This window comes from Endocarpon pusillum (assembly GCF_000464535.1).
Source record: "Endocarpon pusillum Z07020 unplaced genomic scaffold scaffold1719, whole genome shotgun sequence".
In the NCBI taxonomy this organism is placed as follows: domain Eukaryota; kingdom Fungi; phylum Ascomycota; class Eurotiomycetes; order Verrucariales; family Verrucariaceae; genus Endocarpon; species Endocarpon pusillum.
The window spans coordinates 330,440-347,157 of record NW_006916062.1 but is presented as its reverse complement, the minus strand read 5'-3'; the positions used below and the strand labels follow the sequence as shown (position 1 = coordinate 347,157).

At 48.3% G+C, this 16,718-nt stretch overlaps 5 protein-coding genes across 5 annotated transcripts; 1 reads left to right on the top strand and 4 right to left on the bottom strand.

Annotated features, from left to right (window-relative positions):
* Positions 1–255: 255 nt before the first annotated feature.
* EPUS_00947 (uncharacterized protein) lies at positions 256–2,159 on the bottom strand (the record flags this gene model as incomplete). Its single annotated transcript, XM_007802505.1, has 2 exons — positions 256–1,851; positions 1,908–2,159. The coding sequence occupies 2 exons, from the start codon at positions 2,157–2,159 to the stop codon at positions 256–258; spliced, it is 1,848 nt and encodes a 615-aa protein (XP_007800696.1).
* Positions 2,160–4,329: 2,170 nt separating this feature from the next.
* On the bottom strand, positions 4,330–4,998 carry EPUS_00946 (uncharacterized protein; the record flags this gene model as incomplete). The annotated part of the gene is made up of 1 exon (XM_007802504.1): positions 4,330–4,998. One exon carries the CDS (start codon positions 4,996–4,998, stop codon positions 4,330–4,332), a length of 669 nt encoding a protein of 222 aa, XP_007800695.1.
* A 1,739-nt stretch (positions 4,999–6,737) lies between these two features.
* On the top strand, positions 6,738–7,868 carry EPUS_00945 (uncharacterized protein; the record flags this gene model as incomplete). Its single annotated transcript, XM_007802503.1, has 2 exons — positions 6,738–6,782; positions 7,344–7,868. 2 exons carry the CDS (start codon positions 6,738–6,740, stop codon positions 7,866–7,868), a joined length of 570 nt encoding a protein of 189 aa, XP_007800694.1.
* Positions 7,869–10,180: 2,312 nt separating this feature from the next.
* On the bottom strand, positions 10,181–12,230 carry EPUS_00944 (uncharacterized protein; the record flags this gene model as incomplete). Its single annotated transcript, XM_007802502.1, has 5 exons — positions 10,181–10,607; positions 10,793–10,981; positions 11,025–11,146; positions 11,194–11,871; positions 11,919–12,230. 5 exons carry the CDS (start codon positions 12,228–12,230, stop codon positions 10,181–10,183), a joined length of 1,728 nt encoding a protein of 575 aa, XP_007800693.1.
* Positions 12,231–12,875: 645 nt separating this feature from the next.
* On the bottom strand, positions 12,876–14,539 carry EPUS_00943 (uncharacterized protein; the record flags this gene model as incomplete). The annotated part of the gene is made up of 2 exons (XM_007802501.1): positions 12,876–14,313; positions 14,370–14,539. The coding sequence occupies 2 exons, from the start codon at positions 14,537–14,539 to the stop codon at positions 12,876–12,878; spliced, it is 1,608 nt and encodes a 535-aa protein (XP_007800692.1).
* Positions 14,540–16,718: the final 2,179 nt, after the last annotated feature.

Here is a 16,718-nt window from a genome sequence, read left to right as displayed (position 1 = left end):
AGACTGTGTATCTCAAGAACCATCAAGGTGCTCTCTCTGAAGGCACTCTTCCTTCTAACCTAGCGTCTCGACGTGCTTGTTATCGTTTCAGCATTTTTGATGTGATCTTCTGCATTAGGCATTCACACCTCCCTAGGAAATGGTCGAGCTTCCAGAATATCCATGACGATGCATGACCTGCATAATAACTGCGGTGTGAAACAAAAGTATATCCATAGGCGGTATGTTCAACCGGCAGGAATGATATACCTTGGACTATAGCTTGCTATGTTTGACCTCACCGCTCCCTTTCTTTGCTTTTTGTTGCCAGGCAAACCCGATAGATTTGCCCAATCCTGGTTCAACAACCACATTCACAACGCAAACTTTCTCTTGCTCGTGATAGCTTTCCCTGGTTGCATGTGCCAATTCTTCTTCGCTTCGTACGAAGAAACCTCTTCCGCCCACCATTTCCGCCAACATCTCGTATCTGGTTTCGTACCAGAGACTTGTGCTGCGTAGGCCTTTTTTCTTGCCAGATTCATCTAAACCAGCTTCATCCATCGCTGTCTGCTTCTGTAAAAGCTCCCAATCTTTGGCATTGGCAGTGTCTCCGTGATATACACCACTGTTGTTCATCACGACAATGAGGATGGGCATTTTCTGGCGCTGCATCGTCTCAATCTCCATGGCCGAAAAACCAAGAGCTGAATCACCCTCGAGCGCCACAATCTTCTTCCTCTTGCCTTGAAGAAGTTGGCCATGAGGCAGATTGTATGCGGCATATGCAGCGATGGAGTAGCCCATGCCCACTCCCATGGTTGCGTAGGTGCCAGCATCGAGGCGCTGCCGAGGATGGTGCAATGGAAAGAGGCTTCGTGAAATATCCATTGTGTTTGCACCTTCAGAGACATAGACAATGTTTCCTTGTTCAGGTGGGCTGAGTCGGTGCAAAGTCTCCTTGATAATGTGAAAAGCTCGCTGATAAGTAAGGGTCGATCCAGACACGGTAGCAGTCAGAGCTTTCGCCTTTGCCGCCTTTTCATTCTTGGAAGTTGCAGCAGACAGCTTGCCCAAGAAAGAGCTTGTGTCCTGGCTTGCTATTGAAGAAAATGCCTGCCAACCATTCAACCGCCTGTGGAGCTCTTCGACAAACGCGCCGATATCACTGACAACTCCAATAGAGGGTTCACCAATTCCGTTCGTTCGACCTAGTTCCTCAACTGATATATCAACTTGGACGATTTTAACATCCGGCCTGAATTTGGGTGGTTGCCCGAAATGGAGGATCCAATTCAATCTGGCACCGAGGAGTAGAATTACATCAGCCTCTTTGAGGGCTGTACTTCTCGCGGACGATGCATTAAGGCGTGAGTTATCGGGTACCACTCCTTTGCCCATTGGCGTAGGTAGAAATGGGACATTCCTTGAGGAGACAAAGGCATTGATGGCAACTTCTGCACGGGCGTATGCTGCGCCTTTCCCTACTATTACAAGTGGTGATGAGCATCTTCTTAGCAGTTTCACCGCTTCAGATACAATGGTAGGATCGGGATATGGTTTTGCTGGTGACTGCATTTGCGCTGCTAAAAGCTGTTTGGGTAATTGGGAAACCTCATCCATGATGAGGTCTGCAGGCAAATCGACGAAGGTGGGACCTGGCCTCCCTGCCCAGCAGCTGTGGTAAGCTCTGCGAATGGCGTCTGCTACAGCATCAGGTTCTTTCGAGGAGGGCCGAACGGCGAGCTTGGTGTGAGGTGTGAGAAATGAGACTGCGTCTAATTCCTGGAATGCACCTTTGCCCACTAAATTCGTTTCTGAAGAGCCCGCCAGAAATAAGGAGGGGAAAGCGTTAGCCGAGCAGTTACCAATCTATTGCGCCCAGCAGTCAACATGACTATCATCTTCACCCCGAAGGTAATACTCACTCCTGCCAATCCATGGAGGACACCTGGCCCTCCCACTAGCAAGCAGACGCCTGGCTTGCCTGTCAGAAAGCCATAAGCGCCAGCCGCATAGCTGCAAGCCTGTTCATTCCGAAAGCCGATAAAGCGAATGCCCAAGTTGATGGCCTCCTCGGCGATGTCAACGACAGGAATGCCCACCAGACCAAAAATAACAGTTACGCCGAGATCACGCAGAGTGAGGGCAATAACGTAAGCACACGTGGAAGCTGGCATATCACATGTGAGTGGCCCAACCGGGGGCCGATTCTCTTATCCACGCAGCATCCTTCGTATACCCCAGGTTTCAGCTCTGATACTGACAGGCAGTTATCACATCTGAGTATGAACAAGATTCGCTGAATCTGTTGAAAAGTGTCGGAAAGAGCTTGATGATGCCGATGACGTAGCCTTGGCGGCCTTGGCGGCCACCGTGGCCGCGGTCATTCCGGAATTACTTTCCTCCGAGAATCAGCAAGACACTTCCAGGTGTTATCTTCTCATCAGCTACCTGCTTAGCTGCATCGACTGAAACTCATGTCTACAGAAGTTCGTGTCTACATCGCACCACTCAAGAGAAGCCAGTAATAAATATTGACAACATCTTTCTGATTCTCTATCACTAGTGGGTTGTAGACATGGCAACCTTTCCTGGCGGACAATAACAGCTACAAGTTCCCTTCTTGATACTTTTTCCTGCGTATACCGCGACTCCCCAGGGGGCGCTTGTTCATGCGTCAAGAAATAGAAAGGAAAGGATCAAGGCTGTTAGAAGTTGTTGCAAATAGCATACGGAGATACCAAATTGAATTGATTGAGTTAATCCTATCAAGAGGAGCATTTGCTCACACTAATAGCTATAGAAGCGCATTACTGCAACAGCTCAGAAACAGCATTTGGCGTTCAGTTCGTATAGCAATGCTCACTGTCATAAATAACAGGGCGTAAAAGTTACAAGAGCGTTTCGTGCGTTTCGCATGCGGGGACCCCTGTATCATCCTGCTAATACGTAACAGATACGTATCGTATGCGCAGGGATTCTGACAAAGGCAAGATCTGGTAAAGACTGTTGACAATTACAAGAGGAGAGCCGAGAAACTGGACATTATCTTCCAAGAGGCGATCTCGCGCAAGGATGACAGGTGGCAAGAGCGGTGTCACGTGGTGTCTCGGCGACTGGACAAGGAGAGCAAAGTTGAAGAGTTGATAAGGACATTCACAAAGGATTTACAGAATCTAGTCAATTACTACGCGGTGAAGTCGGCAGACCTAACATCGCATACCAAGGTCGAAGAGATTGCCATCTCCAATAGTACCTTCCGAACGCGTTAAGTTTAAGCGCTAGATTTAATTCCCTAATCTACAAGGCATCAACGTCTAGAATGTCTACATTTAGCAACTCAATTGCCTATTTGAGCGTTTTTGGCAGTTCTATCTTGTCAACCTGCTGTGCAGAGTGCGTAGAAAAGCAAGTTGATTGATAGCTACGGGGGTAGAGAGCGTAGATCTATGTACAATTGGCTGTACCGTACAGCGAAATTAGAAGCGAAATTGCGTCGGAAATTGACCAATTAGAAGCAGCAGAAACGCAGGGATTACGCATATTAAACGCGGCCAATTAGCCCTCTCAGAAGGTCAACATATCTCTATAGAAGGCATGCACAGCTAATATGGGAGTGTTAGAATTGGCCCTACGCATACAGCCAAATCCTTGGCATCACGTGACCGTACTCTGCGCAGCAGTATTAGCCTCCTCCTTCTAGAGATAGATTCTGCAGGTAGATGGAATTCCACTCGTCCACTGCATCACGGACCGCAGATTTAAGCTTATAACACATTTCAGCCAATTGATCGAGCTTGGCGGTGGATTCACATTAGAGAAGAGATTATTAGAATTAGGAGAAGCTCAGTATCATTTTGGAATATCATCTTTACAATACAATCCATCATTGACTCTCAAGAGCTGTTTTCTTTGCGAACGCGGTGTTAGAGGATGTAGCAAATAGCGTACGGAGATACCAATTGAATTGATTGAGTTACTCCTATCAAGAGGAGTATTTGCTCATACTAATAGCTATAGAAGCGCATTACTGTAACAGCTCAGAAACAGCATTTGGCGTTCAATTCGTATAGCAATGCTCACTGCCATAAATAACAGGGCGTAACAGTTACAAGAGCGTTTCGTGCGTTTTGCATGCGGGGACCTTGTACCATCATGCTAGTACGTAACAGATACGTATCATAAACGCAGGGATTCTAACACGCGGCGCCAGCAATTCTCGGTATGATGCCAACAATGCACAGTAAAATTGGAAAGATAATAATATTATAGACTGCCAGTTGTTTAGAACTCAAGGTATCTTGAACTCAATCCACCACGGGGGGAGGGTTTTGCCTCAAGCCCTTCTCACGGCTCGATGCAGTTAAAGGACGGGGAGCTGGTCACGGTGATTTTGCCGTTGCGGCAAACATATCTAGTGGTACTGCATTTCATGCCGTGTAGGCTTTTCTCCCACGTCGCGCCTTCGGGCTGTCCATTACTGCACGACACTGGAGGCGGCGGCAGGGTGATTCCACCGTTCTCCGCGATACAAGTGTCGTATCTTTTTTGAGAGTCTTGCGCTTTTGCATATACCCCAGCCGCCACTGATTTGACTGCAGCGCAATACGTTTCTGCAATCGCCGTACAAGTCCCGTAGGTCACGGGCTCGCACAACGTTACACCGAGGAGCTTCTTGCAATAGGCTTTATGACATGCCTTTCTGAGGCCACCGCAGAAGTTGCTGTTGCATCCGTCGACGTTGGCACCGATCGTGTAGTAGCAGCGGTCATGATCGTCGCAGACCCCTTCGAAATTTGCACTTCCCCACTTGTCGCGCACCTGGCTCGGGTTGTCGCTCCAGCTTGAACAGCCGTCTGGGCGCTGGGCAAAGCCGTCGCCTGCTTTTGGGAATTGGCCTCCGCAGGTAATGTCGGTGGACCTCGTCGTTACAATTAGAGCGCGGGCTGCTACGCCGCTCTGCAAGTTGTATGTAACTGCTAGAAGCCCGAGGATAATAGAATGGAAAAAGAACATTATGGTCTTTGTGGAAGGTTCTTCAGGTATGCATGAATAGAAGTGGCCAGGTGTTCAACTTATCGATACTGTGAATTCGAAGCATGTCTGTTCCCGCGTAGCCGGCAAGCGTTACTTAAATACCTTTCCAGGGATTTGTGTCTAGCCGAGATGCCAACTGCGATCATTAATAAAATGTACAGCCCGATTGCTATGTTTGATCTGGGATCAAGCTCTTCAGCTCTCGTCTGACACTCGACCACTCGTTTGTTTCCTGGTGGCTTTTCTCTCATTGCCCAATACACTCTGTGTTCTGCGTCATTTGATCTCACCGTTGTGGAGACTCACAGGCAGTGATGGGGCAACCGAAAACCATTGGTTAGTTGCTAAAATCCGAGGCTGACTATTCCGTGCGTATACATAAGCGCTAGATTACCACTATACCTGTAATTGATTAGTCATAAACCTTCAAGCGCCTCGGTAAAGTGGATGCGGCTAAAGAACTGGAAAATGCAGAGCTGAAGTCGCACACACCACACACCTAGAGCATATTAGAGTTACCCACTCACATGAGGAACAGGAAACGGACGTTCGCGGCTAACACATGGTAGCTGGGTCGGATATTGTGATAAGCAGAGCTGAAGTTCGAGGCCACAGGACGATGCCTACGTTAACTTGATTCGGCAGTGTCACTGTTGACTTGGCAAACTGTTTAGTGTGGCTACCAGAATTGGTGTACTACGTATGTCCTTTTGACGAAGATTAGCACCTGGCTTCATGTACGCGCTACCACCCATCAAGATATTGGTGGCAGATGGTTCTGCAATTGATCTGCTGCATGAAATGGAACATGACCAATGATCGCCAATGACCTTTTACGGGCACATATGAGATAGCTGGCCAACACTTCCTGTGTAAGAAGGAGTGAAACGACATATCGCAAACATACATTGAATCGATCTGGTTACGAGCATCTCTCCGCGGTCTGGAGTAATGGCATGCAGGGACTCCACAGTTGGCACCACTATGGCCGTATACGCCTTTGTGCAATCTGACCCAGACTACTACTGGTAGATCTTTGGCCCATCGTCTTTGTCATTCAATGATATGGCAAAGCCCAAAGCTACTTCCCGGAATATTAATGCACATGGACCACTCGCCGCCAAACATCTGCTCAGCTTGCAGCATGTCAGCTGAAAGGCTGCAGCCATTGATTTTGATGAGGATTTTTAGGCCTCAACGTTCTTTGATCAGTGTACTAAATTGAGTTTGCTATGCTCAGACGGCCATCTATACAATGGCGTATAGACCACATCTTCCCGTCGTCAAGTACTCCAGTGTCTCACTTTGCGATTTGCTGGAACTAAGCATTACGCGGAAGGCTCGCTCATTCGATGCCAAAAGGCTATTGGTGATGTGGTAAGACACTAGTTACAATTCAGCTGAAAACAAGTCAGCTCAATCGCTGCCTAGAGTGGTGCCCAAAATGGAGTTGAATTACACTAATGATAAGACTTTACTAGTAGTGGCTAGTGTCTAATACTTGGAGTGTACTACGTTGTAGGTGCATCATACTAAGAAAGCCTCTACAAGCCATTTAAACATAGGGGGCTGTCTAGGTCTCTCTCTAAGCTGTGACCGCCTATACTCAGGCCCGAAGCTTGGCGCCAAAATTCTGTGCAGTTAAGGATCCTCCTCCTTTATACCCCTTGCCTTCTACTACTTATTATTCCACCATCTTTGAACAGAAATAGCTCAAAATGGCCACAGAGATCCCCCGTCGCCGGCGCGCCCCTGCGAACAGCGTATGCTCGAATCCTCCGTCTCCTCAGGCCCCCAGAGCCCCCCAAACTATTCTTGACACTCCGCGGCGTACGAAGCTCCTTGCTGATGCACGAGCTTACGCAGGCAAAATGCCTCGGAAAGAGCTATTTAAGATACATAATGTAGCCCAGAGAACTGGTTATAAGATCCTAAAGCAAGGAACTATGCGCCGTGGCCCTGGCGTTCATAATAGAGGTCGAAAGCGAATTTTAGAAGATCATTAATGCGCAGCAATTAAAGCAGTAAAAGATGCTAATTTCTTCTTTGCTTCTTCAAGTCACTATAGGGTAGCAAGGGATATTGGTCTAGCAACAGGATCTGAACGTGCTATTCAAAGAAATATAGCAGATTTTAGTATAAGAACATACTGTGCATTGCAGAAGAAATGGCTCCTAGAGCATTCGATTGAAGTACGCAATCTTTAGGCATTTGAACACTACTATTATAACCTAGAAGACTTTAAAAAGTATTAGTGGTGTGATAAGTCTCATTTTGCTACTGGCCTTCAATGGCAGGCCTTAGTTCATCGTCGCTGTGGCTAGGAGAATCAAGAAAAGCTCTCAAAAACCCAATACAAACTCAAGCGCAAAAACCAGACTATCCATGTCTTTGCAACCATCAGTTGGAACTTCAAGGGTACCCTCCACTTCTATACAGGCACAGGGAAAGGCGGAAGGCTTATCCAAGCTGATTATGTGAAGATTTTGGAGGAGGTTGTTGCTCCAGAATGGGACGAAAATCTCATTTTGATCGAAGATAATGATGGACCACATGGTACGAAGGGCAAGGCTAATAACAAGGCTAAGCAAGCCAAGATCAAGCTTAACATCAAGTGGCAAGCTCAGCCTTCTAATTCGCCAGATCTCAACCCTATTGAGACCATTTGGCGCATTATCAAGCAGCGTTTGAAGAATAGGGGGGTCATCTTCCAAACTGAGGCGCTGAAGGCTGCTATCCAGGAGGAATGGGATAAAATCAGCATTGAGGAGATCAACAATGCTATCTCTACCATGCCAGATAGAGTAACTTGTTTGCAAGAGCGTTTTGGGAAGGCCATACCCTATTAGAGGGAGTAGATAGAAATGCAGAATCCTTAACTGCACAGAATTTTGGCGCCAAGCTTCGGCCCCCTGTTTGCTTAAGCCACACCTGCAAGTACCTTGACGTGGGTCTACTACGGGGGGGGCCTGAGGTATTGTTAGCTCAGCGCTAGTATCTTTGCTTGTAAACCGTCTCTGTACAGAGCCGCTATGCTAAAGAAGCTAGCTGTGATGATTTGACTCGTCAGAATAGAGGCACACAGAACAAGCTTTCAACTGACGAATCCTGAGACTATCCTACTGTAATAAGAACTAGCTGCTCCTAGCTCCAGACTAACAATACTTCAGGCCCCTCCCGTAGTAGGCTCCAGGCTTCAGTCTACACTATAACTCCTGGCTTTCAGGATTATTTTAGCGTTATTCACCTACTAGTACTTTCGGAGACCAAATTGATTTATAAGCTTGGCGCCTGAACACAACCCACAAAATGTTGCGAATAATCCACGCTCTCTTAGATGGCGTTTGAATCCTTCTTCCGTGCCTTGACATAAACGACTTTCAACCACTCAATGATGGCGTGACCACTGACAAAACTGGTAGTGTAGCGGACTAAGACAACTCTAGTGTGAAAGAGTTGTGGAATTATCTTTGACCAATACGATCCAGGGTGAGTGGGTCACTGGGATATAGATTGATGTCTATAAGTATGGCTCTCTCTACGCGGAAGTTAGATAAACCTACAATCCAAAGAAACGTCCTCTCGCAAGCAAACCTGCTTCTGTTTATTCAGCCATATTAGACACCAAGTCACTGCAGTCCATTCCCTAGCAGGTACGCCTATTATTTCGGCTATTTACCTTTTTCCGGTCATTATTTCTAATGTCCGGACATAGCGTAAAAATTACCACTACTAGAGTTGGGGTCCTATCGATTCCCACTCTCAGCTCCCATGGAAAGCACTCCTAAGGTATTCGAAAGGTCCGAGGAAAGAGAAGGGCTCAAGATAACACTTAAGTGCGAGCTTGATACCGCACCGGACACAGCCATGATTGCAAAGATTGTGGGAGAGATGACGGCGGAAGCATTATCATTGACAGCTGAAAGATGGAATACGCAAGTGAGGGGTGTCACCAACCGAATTTCCTTCACACTTTGGGGTATACATGTCATGTTCGATGAGGTTAACGGTGTCTACGCCCTTAGTGTAACCTACTTGTTCTAAGGTAACTCGTTACACACTAGCCGTGTCGCGAACCAGAAGATAGTACGTCCAGAAACAACTACCTCTTCCAAGCCTTAAGCGAGTTCAGCATTGTGTACCACGTAGACTGCTGGAGGAGAGGAAAACGCCACAATTCTCGATATCACATGTAGACTTTCAAACAACGGTTGATGAAGCGGCGGGAACGTGAACACCATGAGCTGAGGCTGGAGATGCGTCGTAGCTTATGCTGTGGCTGTCATGCTCCGGAACTGAAACGAATGGCAATGTCAAAAGATGAGAAGGATCTGCTCCAGAGAAGAGACAGTAGGTAGCAAAGATATGACAGTGCTCTACTTTGTCGTAAGACAGCAATGCATGCAATGCGTTGCTAATGTACAGCTGTAACAGTGACTTTGGTTACAGTGGAGCAAAACATACAAAAGCACGAGCAGCAGGACCTTCGTAAACAATGGTTGGATCTGTTACCTGGTAAGAATTGTAAATCAATGCGTTTCGCATTTACAGATGAGTCTTCCAACATTTGAAAGTGGCCTCAACCAACAGCTGCACTCGTTGGAGACGGCCACAGGCACCCAGCTCCACGGTATAGAGGGGAACTTTCCGCGTTGGAGGAGAAATTCACCAGCTTGGAAAACCTCGCATTAGTACCCAGTGCATTCAAAGGACAGCCACACTTTCAGTGTCTTCGAGCAGACCTCTTCTTCCACGGACGCTTTCGCTACTATGGCTTTTTCACCTGACATTTTTTCGGCGCCGAAAGACGCAACGTGATCTACGGCTTGGTGTTTCGACTCGGAGGCGTATCTGTAGCTTGCTGCGGGTTCCTGAGTGGGCGTCTTGCAGATGGTTTGTGCCTGAGCTGAGACATGAGCACAAACCTTTTACCGACCTGCATCCTGGAAGGTCGACTCGACTCACGTTCATCGACAACCGCCGCATCCCCCGCATCGGTGGTAGACATACAGTCTGACAAGGGTGAACGAATGAGCTGCGGGAAGAGTCACAATTATCGTCATCTTGTTCAGTAGAGTCGACGACTGTGCTGTTACAGGACCGAAATCGGATTGGAGATTTCGAACCACGCTCGGGTACATCAGCAAGCCACATGTTCTCTTTACTGTCCGGAGATGGTGGTCTTCCAAGAATTCCCGTAGAAGACTCCGATGACGTTAAATCGTGAACAGGCGATGGGTTCTTCACTTTCTCCTCCGCACGCGACGACAACGAAGGCGCAATGGTATATGCCTCGTCGCGCTTTGTGTCGAATCCGTAGGACATCGTTACTTTTAGGATGCTTGACGGAGTCTTGTTGGTTGAAACCATGAAAAATGTCAGCAGTTGACCCGAGCCCGAGGCTGTCGACAAGGAAGTCGTCGAACCCTCGAGGGAAGTGAAGCAGCAGAACTTGGGGCGCTGAGCAAAGCAGAGCTATTGGCTTGAGCCCGGGGTCGAGCTGATGTGCCGCAGAGCTCGGGTCGGAGATGCCATCAAGGACAATCAGGGAAACATTGAAGAAGCTGTCTGTGGTTGGGGCGAAAGAGCTACACAAGTCGCCGATAATTAGTGGATGTTGAATGAACCGGAAAGTCAGAAAGAGTCCCGAGCAGGAAACGTCCCCTTGTTTCGTGATACTGGAGACGCTTGCGCGCCTAACATGGCTTTCGTTAGGCACAGCAGGAAGTTGCTTATCAGTACCGAAAAGAACACCAGTCTTAGCATCAACTACCTTGCCGCGAGGAGGGTTGAATTCACGTCTCCCAATTCCTGGCATCCGGACAGTCCCACAGTCAAATCGAATTCTGCCAGTAGAGACTTCAATACATGCCGAACTCCCTTCTCCCCTTCATGGGCCAAGCCCCAAAGTATTGGTCGACCAAGCTGGACAAAATCCGCACCAAGTGCAATAACCTTGAATCTGCCGAGGTCAGCGAGATATTTTAGGACGTCAAGATACTCACATGTCTGCTCCAGATCGTATGCCACCATCGAATCCAATCGTAATCTTCCCTTTGACTGCCTCAACAATGGCTGGGAGAGTCTCAAGAGACCCGATAGCTCCGTCTATTTGTCGTCCTCCATGCTACAGGTTCATCAGTCGCCGAGCCTCCCACAAGAGCAACTACTCACATTGCTGATAATGATACCATCCATACCATACTCGACCGCTTTCACTGCATCTACCACTGACTGTATCCCTTTCAGAACAATCGGTCTATCACCCCACCAGTCCCTCAACTTGGTCAGATGCCTCCAAACAGGAGAGATACCCCGCGAAGTCGTGATGACATGATATAACGCCGCCATTTGTTTCTGTTCGGCCGTCGCATTGGGGGCCAATGGGTTGAAACCAAGCTTCTCATGGACACAAGCATCTTCAAGACCAATCTGTACTCCAATGCCCCTGATGAACGGGAAGTAGCCCTGGTCCAGATCTCGTGTCCTCCAGCCTAGATCCCATGTGTCGACAGTCACGACGAGAACCTCGTATCCGTTCTGTTTCGCTGACCGTAGATAGGAACGTGTGAGATCATCATCGCTGGGCCAATACAGTTGATACCACCGCGGGTTGTTGCCGTTTGCCTTGGCTACGTCGGCGAACCCTGTGCTCGTTGCTGTGCTGAGGGTATATGGCAGGCCCATCTCGCCGAAGACTTTGGCTGTTGCATGCTCTCCTGTGGGATGAAACAGTGTTTGAACACCCACTGGTGCCATCACAACTGGTGCTGGTACTCTTCTACCAAACAAGCTGGTGCTTAGGTTGCGACTGGGAGACACATCGTGCATTACTTGGGGGATTATACGCCACTAAGAGATGTGAGCTCTGTCCATAGAGGGGATATAAAGAGTCTCACAAAGTCGAATGCTTCTCGATTTGCAGCAACTGTCTTTTCAAGTCCAGCGCCTCCGGCTGCATAGTTGTATGCCGTAGCAGGTAGAAGCAGCTTTGCCGACGCCTCTAGCCGGTCGAAGTTTGTTGATGCGATGGGGGTCTGGTTGTATAGTGTTGCATTGTAGTAGATCTGGGAGGCATAGGAAGAATAGCTTGCATCGGCAGGATCCGGGTTCAGGACAGAATCGAGAAGCTCTTGCGCTGATTGTGCGGCGACCGATATGCTTGCTGCAGAGAATACTGTGCACAAAGTGACGAGGTATTGGAGTTTCATTGTTGAAAGCGTGCTGTTACGCTTCGAAAGAATGCGGTTCATGTCCATAGATATACTGCCTACCATTCCTCACTGAAACTAACTCTGGAAGGGACAGTTGAGATTCCCAAGAGTGTCGAAGATACCGAAAATAGCGAAAATACCGGAATGAGCAGAGGATGTTCCTTCGTATTCAAACTGATCATCCACCATATTTGCGAACTAGGTGACTAACACGAGGATGGCTCATTGAGGGTGTTCCTTCAAATTCTCATCCTTAGTGCCTGACCATCTTCTGGTAACAAGTCTATTGTGGTAGTAGTGTAAGCGAGGCAATAGTGCAGCCATGCCTCGACTTAACAAGGATTGGCAAGGATGTAAATTCGCGAAGAGAGGTTTGAGAATCCAGCTGGCACTTTCGGCACTTTCGGCACTTTCGGCACTTTCGGCACTTTCGGCACTTTCGGCATTTCGGCATTTCGGCATTTTGGCATTTCGGCATTTCGGCATGACTTGGCAAAAGTCAGAGCCTGCGAGTCCGTGTGGCTGGCTGCGATAATCCCTGTTGTGGTGCTGCCGCAGCATGCTGCCGAGAATTTGCATGTTTGGCGTCTATGAGGTGATTTTACCGCCTCTATGTCAGAGACCACTGGTTAATAAGGCTTGCTAATAGTCAAATCCCTGGAAATGATCATATTCAAGCTGCTGAGAAGACGGGAAAGACACAAGTGGACTTGGGATACTAGTCAACTGGTCCTTATGAATTGTTCCCGAGTCGCTCCGGAAGATGAAATTTTGTGCAGCGGCGAAAAGCCTCTTCACAATTGATGCCGCAGGGTAATTGTCTTCGATGGCAGTTAAGAACCGAAAGTATAGCTCAAGGGTGCTTTCACCTTGTTTCCTCGACTTCAGCTCCGTAGACTTGAGCATCTTCAATTGCACAAGCATAGCCGGTACAACGAGAGGTATTGTAGTCGGAGCGACATAGTCAGTTGTCCCATCATCAAGACACGCATGTATAACTGACGTAGTATCTGCGGCCACAGCTCCCAGCTTTTCTCTATCATCACTAGACCGATATAGTGCGCTCAGGGCAGCATTTTGATGAAGTCTTAACTGCCGACTGACGACGGTCAGAAGTAGTGTTTGCTCCCAGTCGGACTGTGGACATATTTGGATTCCGAAGCTCTTCGTCTGAGCAGGGGATAGGTCTTGCCCGATTGACATTATTGCGCGTAAAGTAGTACCGACTCCCACTAAGACCTGCCACATCTTCATGAATCCTGCTGCCTCTGCAGGTGTGTAGAGATCTACTCCGTCAAAAGCTATGCCCTGAACATGATTCTCTGAAAATGGAAGCTCAGAGCGTTTGCAATTGGTGGCGTTAATCCTTAATGGTCTGCCCATTCCATACGACAGCCACACGTCTCGGAACATGCAGCACCTCCATATATTTCTCCATAGAATCTGTTCCCTCATCGAAGATTGTGGAAGGCCAACGTCCAGTGCCCGGTGCAGACCTAGTGTTTGGGCAATCCCAAACGCGATGCCAGACCAATACCATGACTGCTTGATGTCTTCTGCGTCGACAAACCAGAAACTGAGAAGAAGTGCCGACTGAATAAGGACGATCTTGTCACTTTCGTGGGTGAGATCGAACAGAAGCTTTGCTCGTTGAACGCACACCTCCTTGGTGGCCCTTCGTGACTGGATCGGAAGATAGCTTGCAGAGATGGAGAATATGCTCCAAATAAGGAGCAAGTTGATCTTATTCAGACCGCTACTGGCGTACTCTTGCAAGAACGATGGTCCATCGAGGACTGGAAATGAAGGATGAAAATATTGAAAATACGCCTTGATCAGTTCCCCGCTTTCGGCGGGGAGTGAAAAACATCCCTTGACTTTGAGAAAAGCGAGGTCTTCGGGTGCCAGGGGTTTCTCCGCCTCTCCAGGCACTATGAAATGGCGATGGTCCACATTTCCCGTAGCAGCCAATATATCGCCATAGCCTCCTTCACCAACGAACAGTGGCACGGCTTGCGGACCCGGCTGTGTGATGGATGCCGCAACAATCTGTGCTTGCTCAATATGTGGGACAGAGCTTCTGCCGAGTGTAGCACTGTGCTCTATTTCACTAGAGATGGTAATCGAACGACCAACTCTTCTTCCTCGGGCACTGCACGTGGGGTTAGAGAAGCGAGAAGACTTGGGGACGGATTCACCTGTAGGCTTTTCTGGTGCGAAGAACGCAAATCTCTCCGAGTTCCGAGCATCTTGAGCATGGAGCTTTGGTAGTATCCAGGTCGCAGCGAGTCTTGCGTTTGTGACATGCAGAGCAGACGTTCACTGCTCGCCTCCTTGTCATCTCTTGGATTGACACATACTGATTCTGGACTTTGGCATCGAAGATAGTAAGCAGAAGCGATGGTCCTGACCCGGAAGGAATGGAGAGACGAAGTGCCAAGCACAATTGTAGCCTACTAGTAGGTTCGCCCTGGATCCCTTGTCTCACTGAATTGGTATCATTACTTTGAGGGATTTAGTCTTTTCGTGACCTAACGTCGTTAAAGAACATTAAATTTTTTAATAACACTGCGAGATCCGAAAGCGACGACGTAGTAACCAGCAAAAAAGGCCAGAAAGAGACGATGAGAGAGGTCGAGGAGTAGCGGGCTCTTATACCCGGGCTAAGCGGCGAGGGGCTGCGTTGTCCGATCGGTTTAAGCTAAACCAGAAGAGGCAACGCACCGGCAGCCAGACTACACACTAACTCTACGTAGTATGTTCAGGGACATCCGACGCCGTTTTAGGCGGCCTTTGCCGTTGCTTTCGACACCTGTTGCACCGCGGGTCATGTGACGTAGCACCACCTTTTCTGTCACCTATGCTAATTTAACCAATTTTGCATCCTCAAAAACATTCCCCCTTCCCTAGCCTGTGGCTTCTCAGGCGCCAGAAACGGCTCCCTTCGAAACGCTGTTCCGCACCCTGTCAACGACCGTAGTAATGGAACTCCTCTCAACTATAAAGATGCAGTGGTCTCTGCCCATTGCTTTCATCCACCACATCAGATTCCATCGACCGCCACTACGTGAAGCAGCACCTCACCCTCCCTCTGATCTATCCACCTCTAATCGTTTTACTTCTCTGAACTTGCCCCACTTCATCTACAAGGTGCAACGTGTACCCCAGCGGACTACAAGATGGTGGTGGCGCAGAAGAACCAAAATACCCATTCTTTGACGGCTGAGCACTACCGTCGGCACCGACCCAGGAGTTTGGAATGTTGAAGGTCGCTGACGAACAATTACCTGCGCAAATGAACGTAGTGCTCTGGTAGGAAAAGGATATCCATTCTGGTACGCACGGCCCAGGCACAGGAGGCGTTCCCAGGCACAGTCGAAGGCATTCCCAAGCTAGTCGGGGGACGGAATGGCGCACTGTGTGAGCATGGCTCTGTCATTATTACTACACACACTTAATTACTTACAACGTTCAATACATACTAACTTTGACACTTTCTTTAAAAGGGAAGGAGTCCCTGGAGAAGAGAGGAAGGGTGAGTTAAAAGGGGGGTGCCCTTTTTTGGTCCCCTCCCCCGGACGAAAAATCCACACCCTCCCCCAAAAAACAAAAACCCCCTTCTTTACAGAAGGAAGGGGATAATAGTGTTGATAATAGCTTGAAAAGTTATCTATATATATAAAAGAGCTTGAGACTTCCTCAAAAGCATAAATATATATATAGCCACTGAAGATCGAACAGACATCTCTTATTTTTGTGGTGATTGTAGTACTGTACAACCTTTTCTACTATGAATTTGAAGTACTGCCCGTTCCAAAAGTGTTGCAATTCCTTGGCGCGACCCAAAAATTGCTGTGCTGGCGGGGCAAAAAAGCGGTCAAAAGGCGGAATCGCCAACTGCGTGGTAAATAGACGTAGATTTTGCTTGTAAATGCTCAATTTAGCAATAGCTGTGTACTCTGCATCTCCTTATTGAGTTTCAGGATAGAAAACCATGGTGTTGAGCCGCAGTAAGCGTTCAAATGCAGGCAAAGCCCCTCAGCGCCTCGATGAGCCTGCGTTGAGTACCCCGCCGCCCCCCCCTACGCAGTCGAAGCGCTCGAAAAAGGCTGCGCAGCCTGCGAAACGCCTAGTGCTCTCGATGAAAAAACCACAGGCTGCTCAATCCTCCTCTTCCTCCTCTGTTATTTCTGTCTCTCTCCATCAAGAGAAGGCTATCTCTATTGCCTCAGAGAGTCCAGAGCCTCTATTGAGTGACGACGATGGCTCTATAGCTCAGCAGGAGGAGCAGGAGGATGAGCAGGAGCAGGAGGAACAGGAGGAGGCAGAGGAGGAGGAGGAGGAGGAAGAGGAGGAGGAGGAGGTAGAGGAGGAGGAGGAGGTAGAGGAGGCGGAGGAGGAGGAGATCGGTTTTCAGCCCTATACCATCGAGTTGAGCGTTGTTTTAGGTAAAAAGGCTATCTATAATAGCTCTATTAAGTCGAC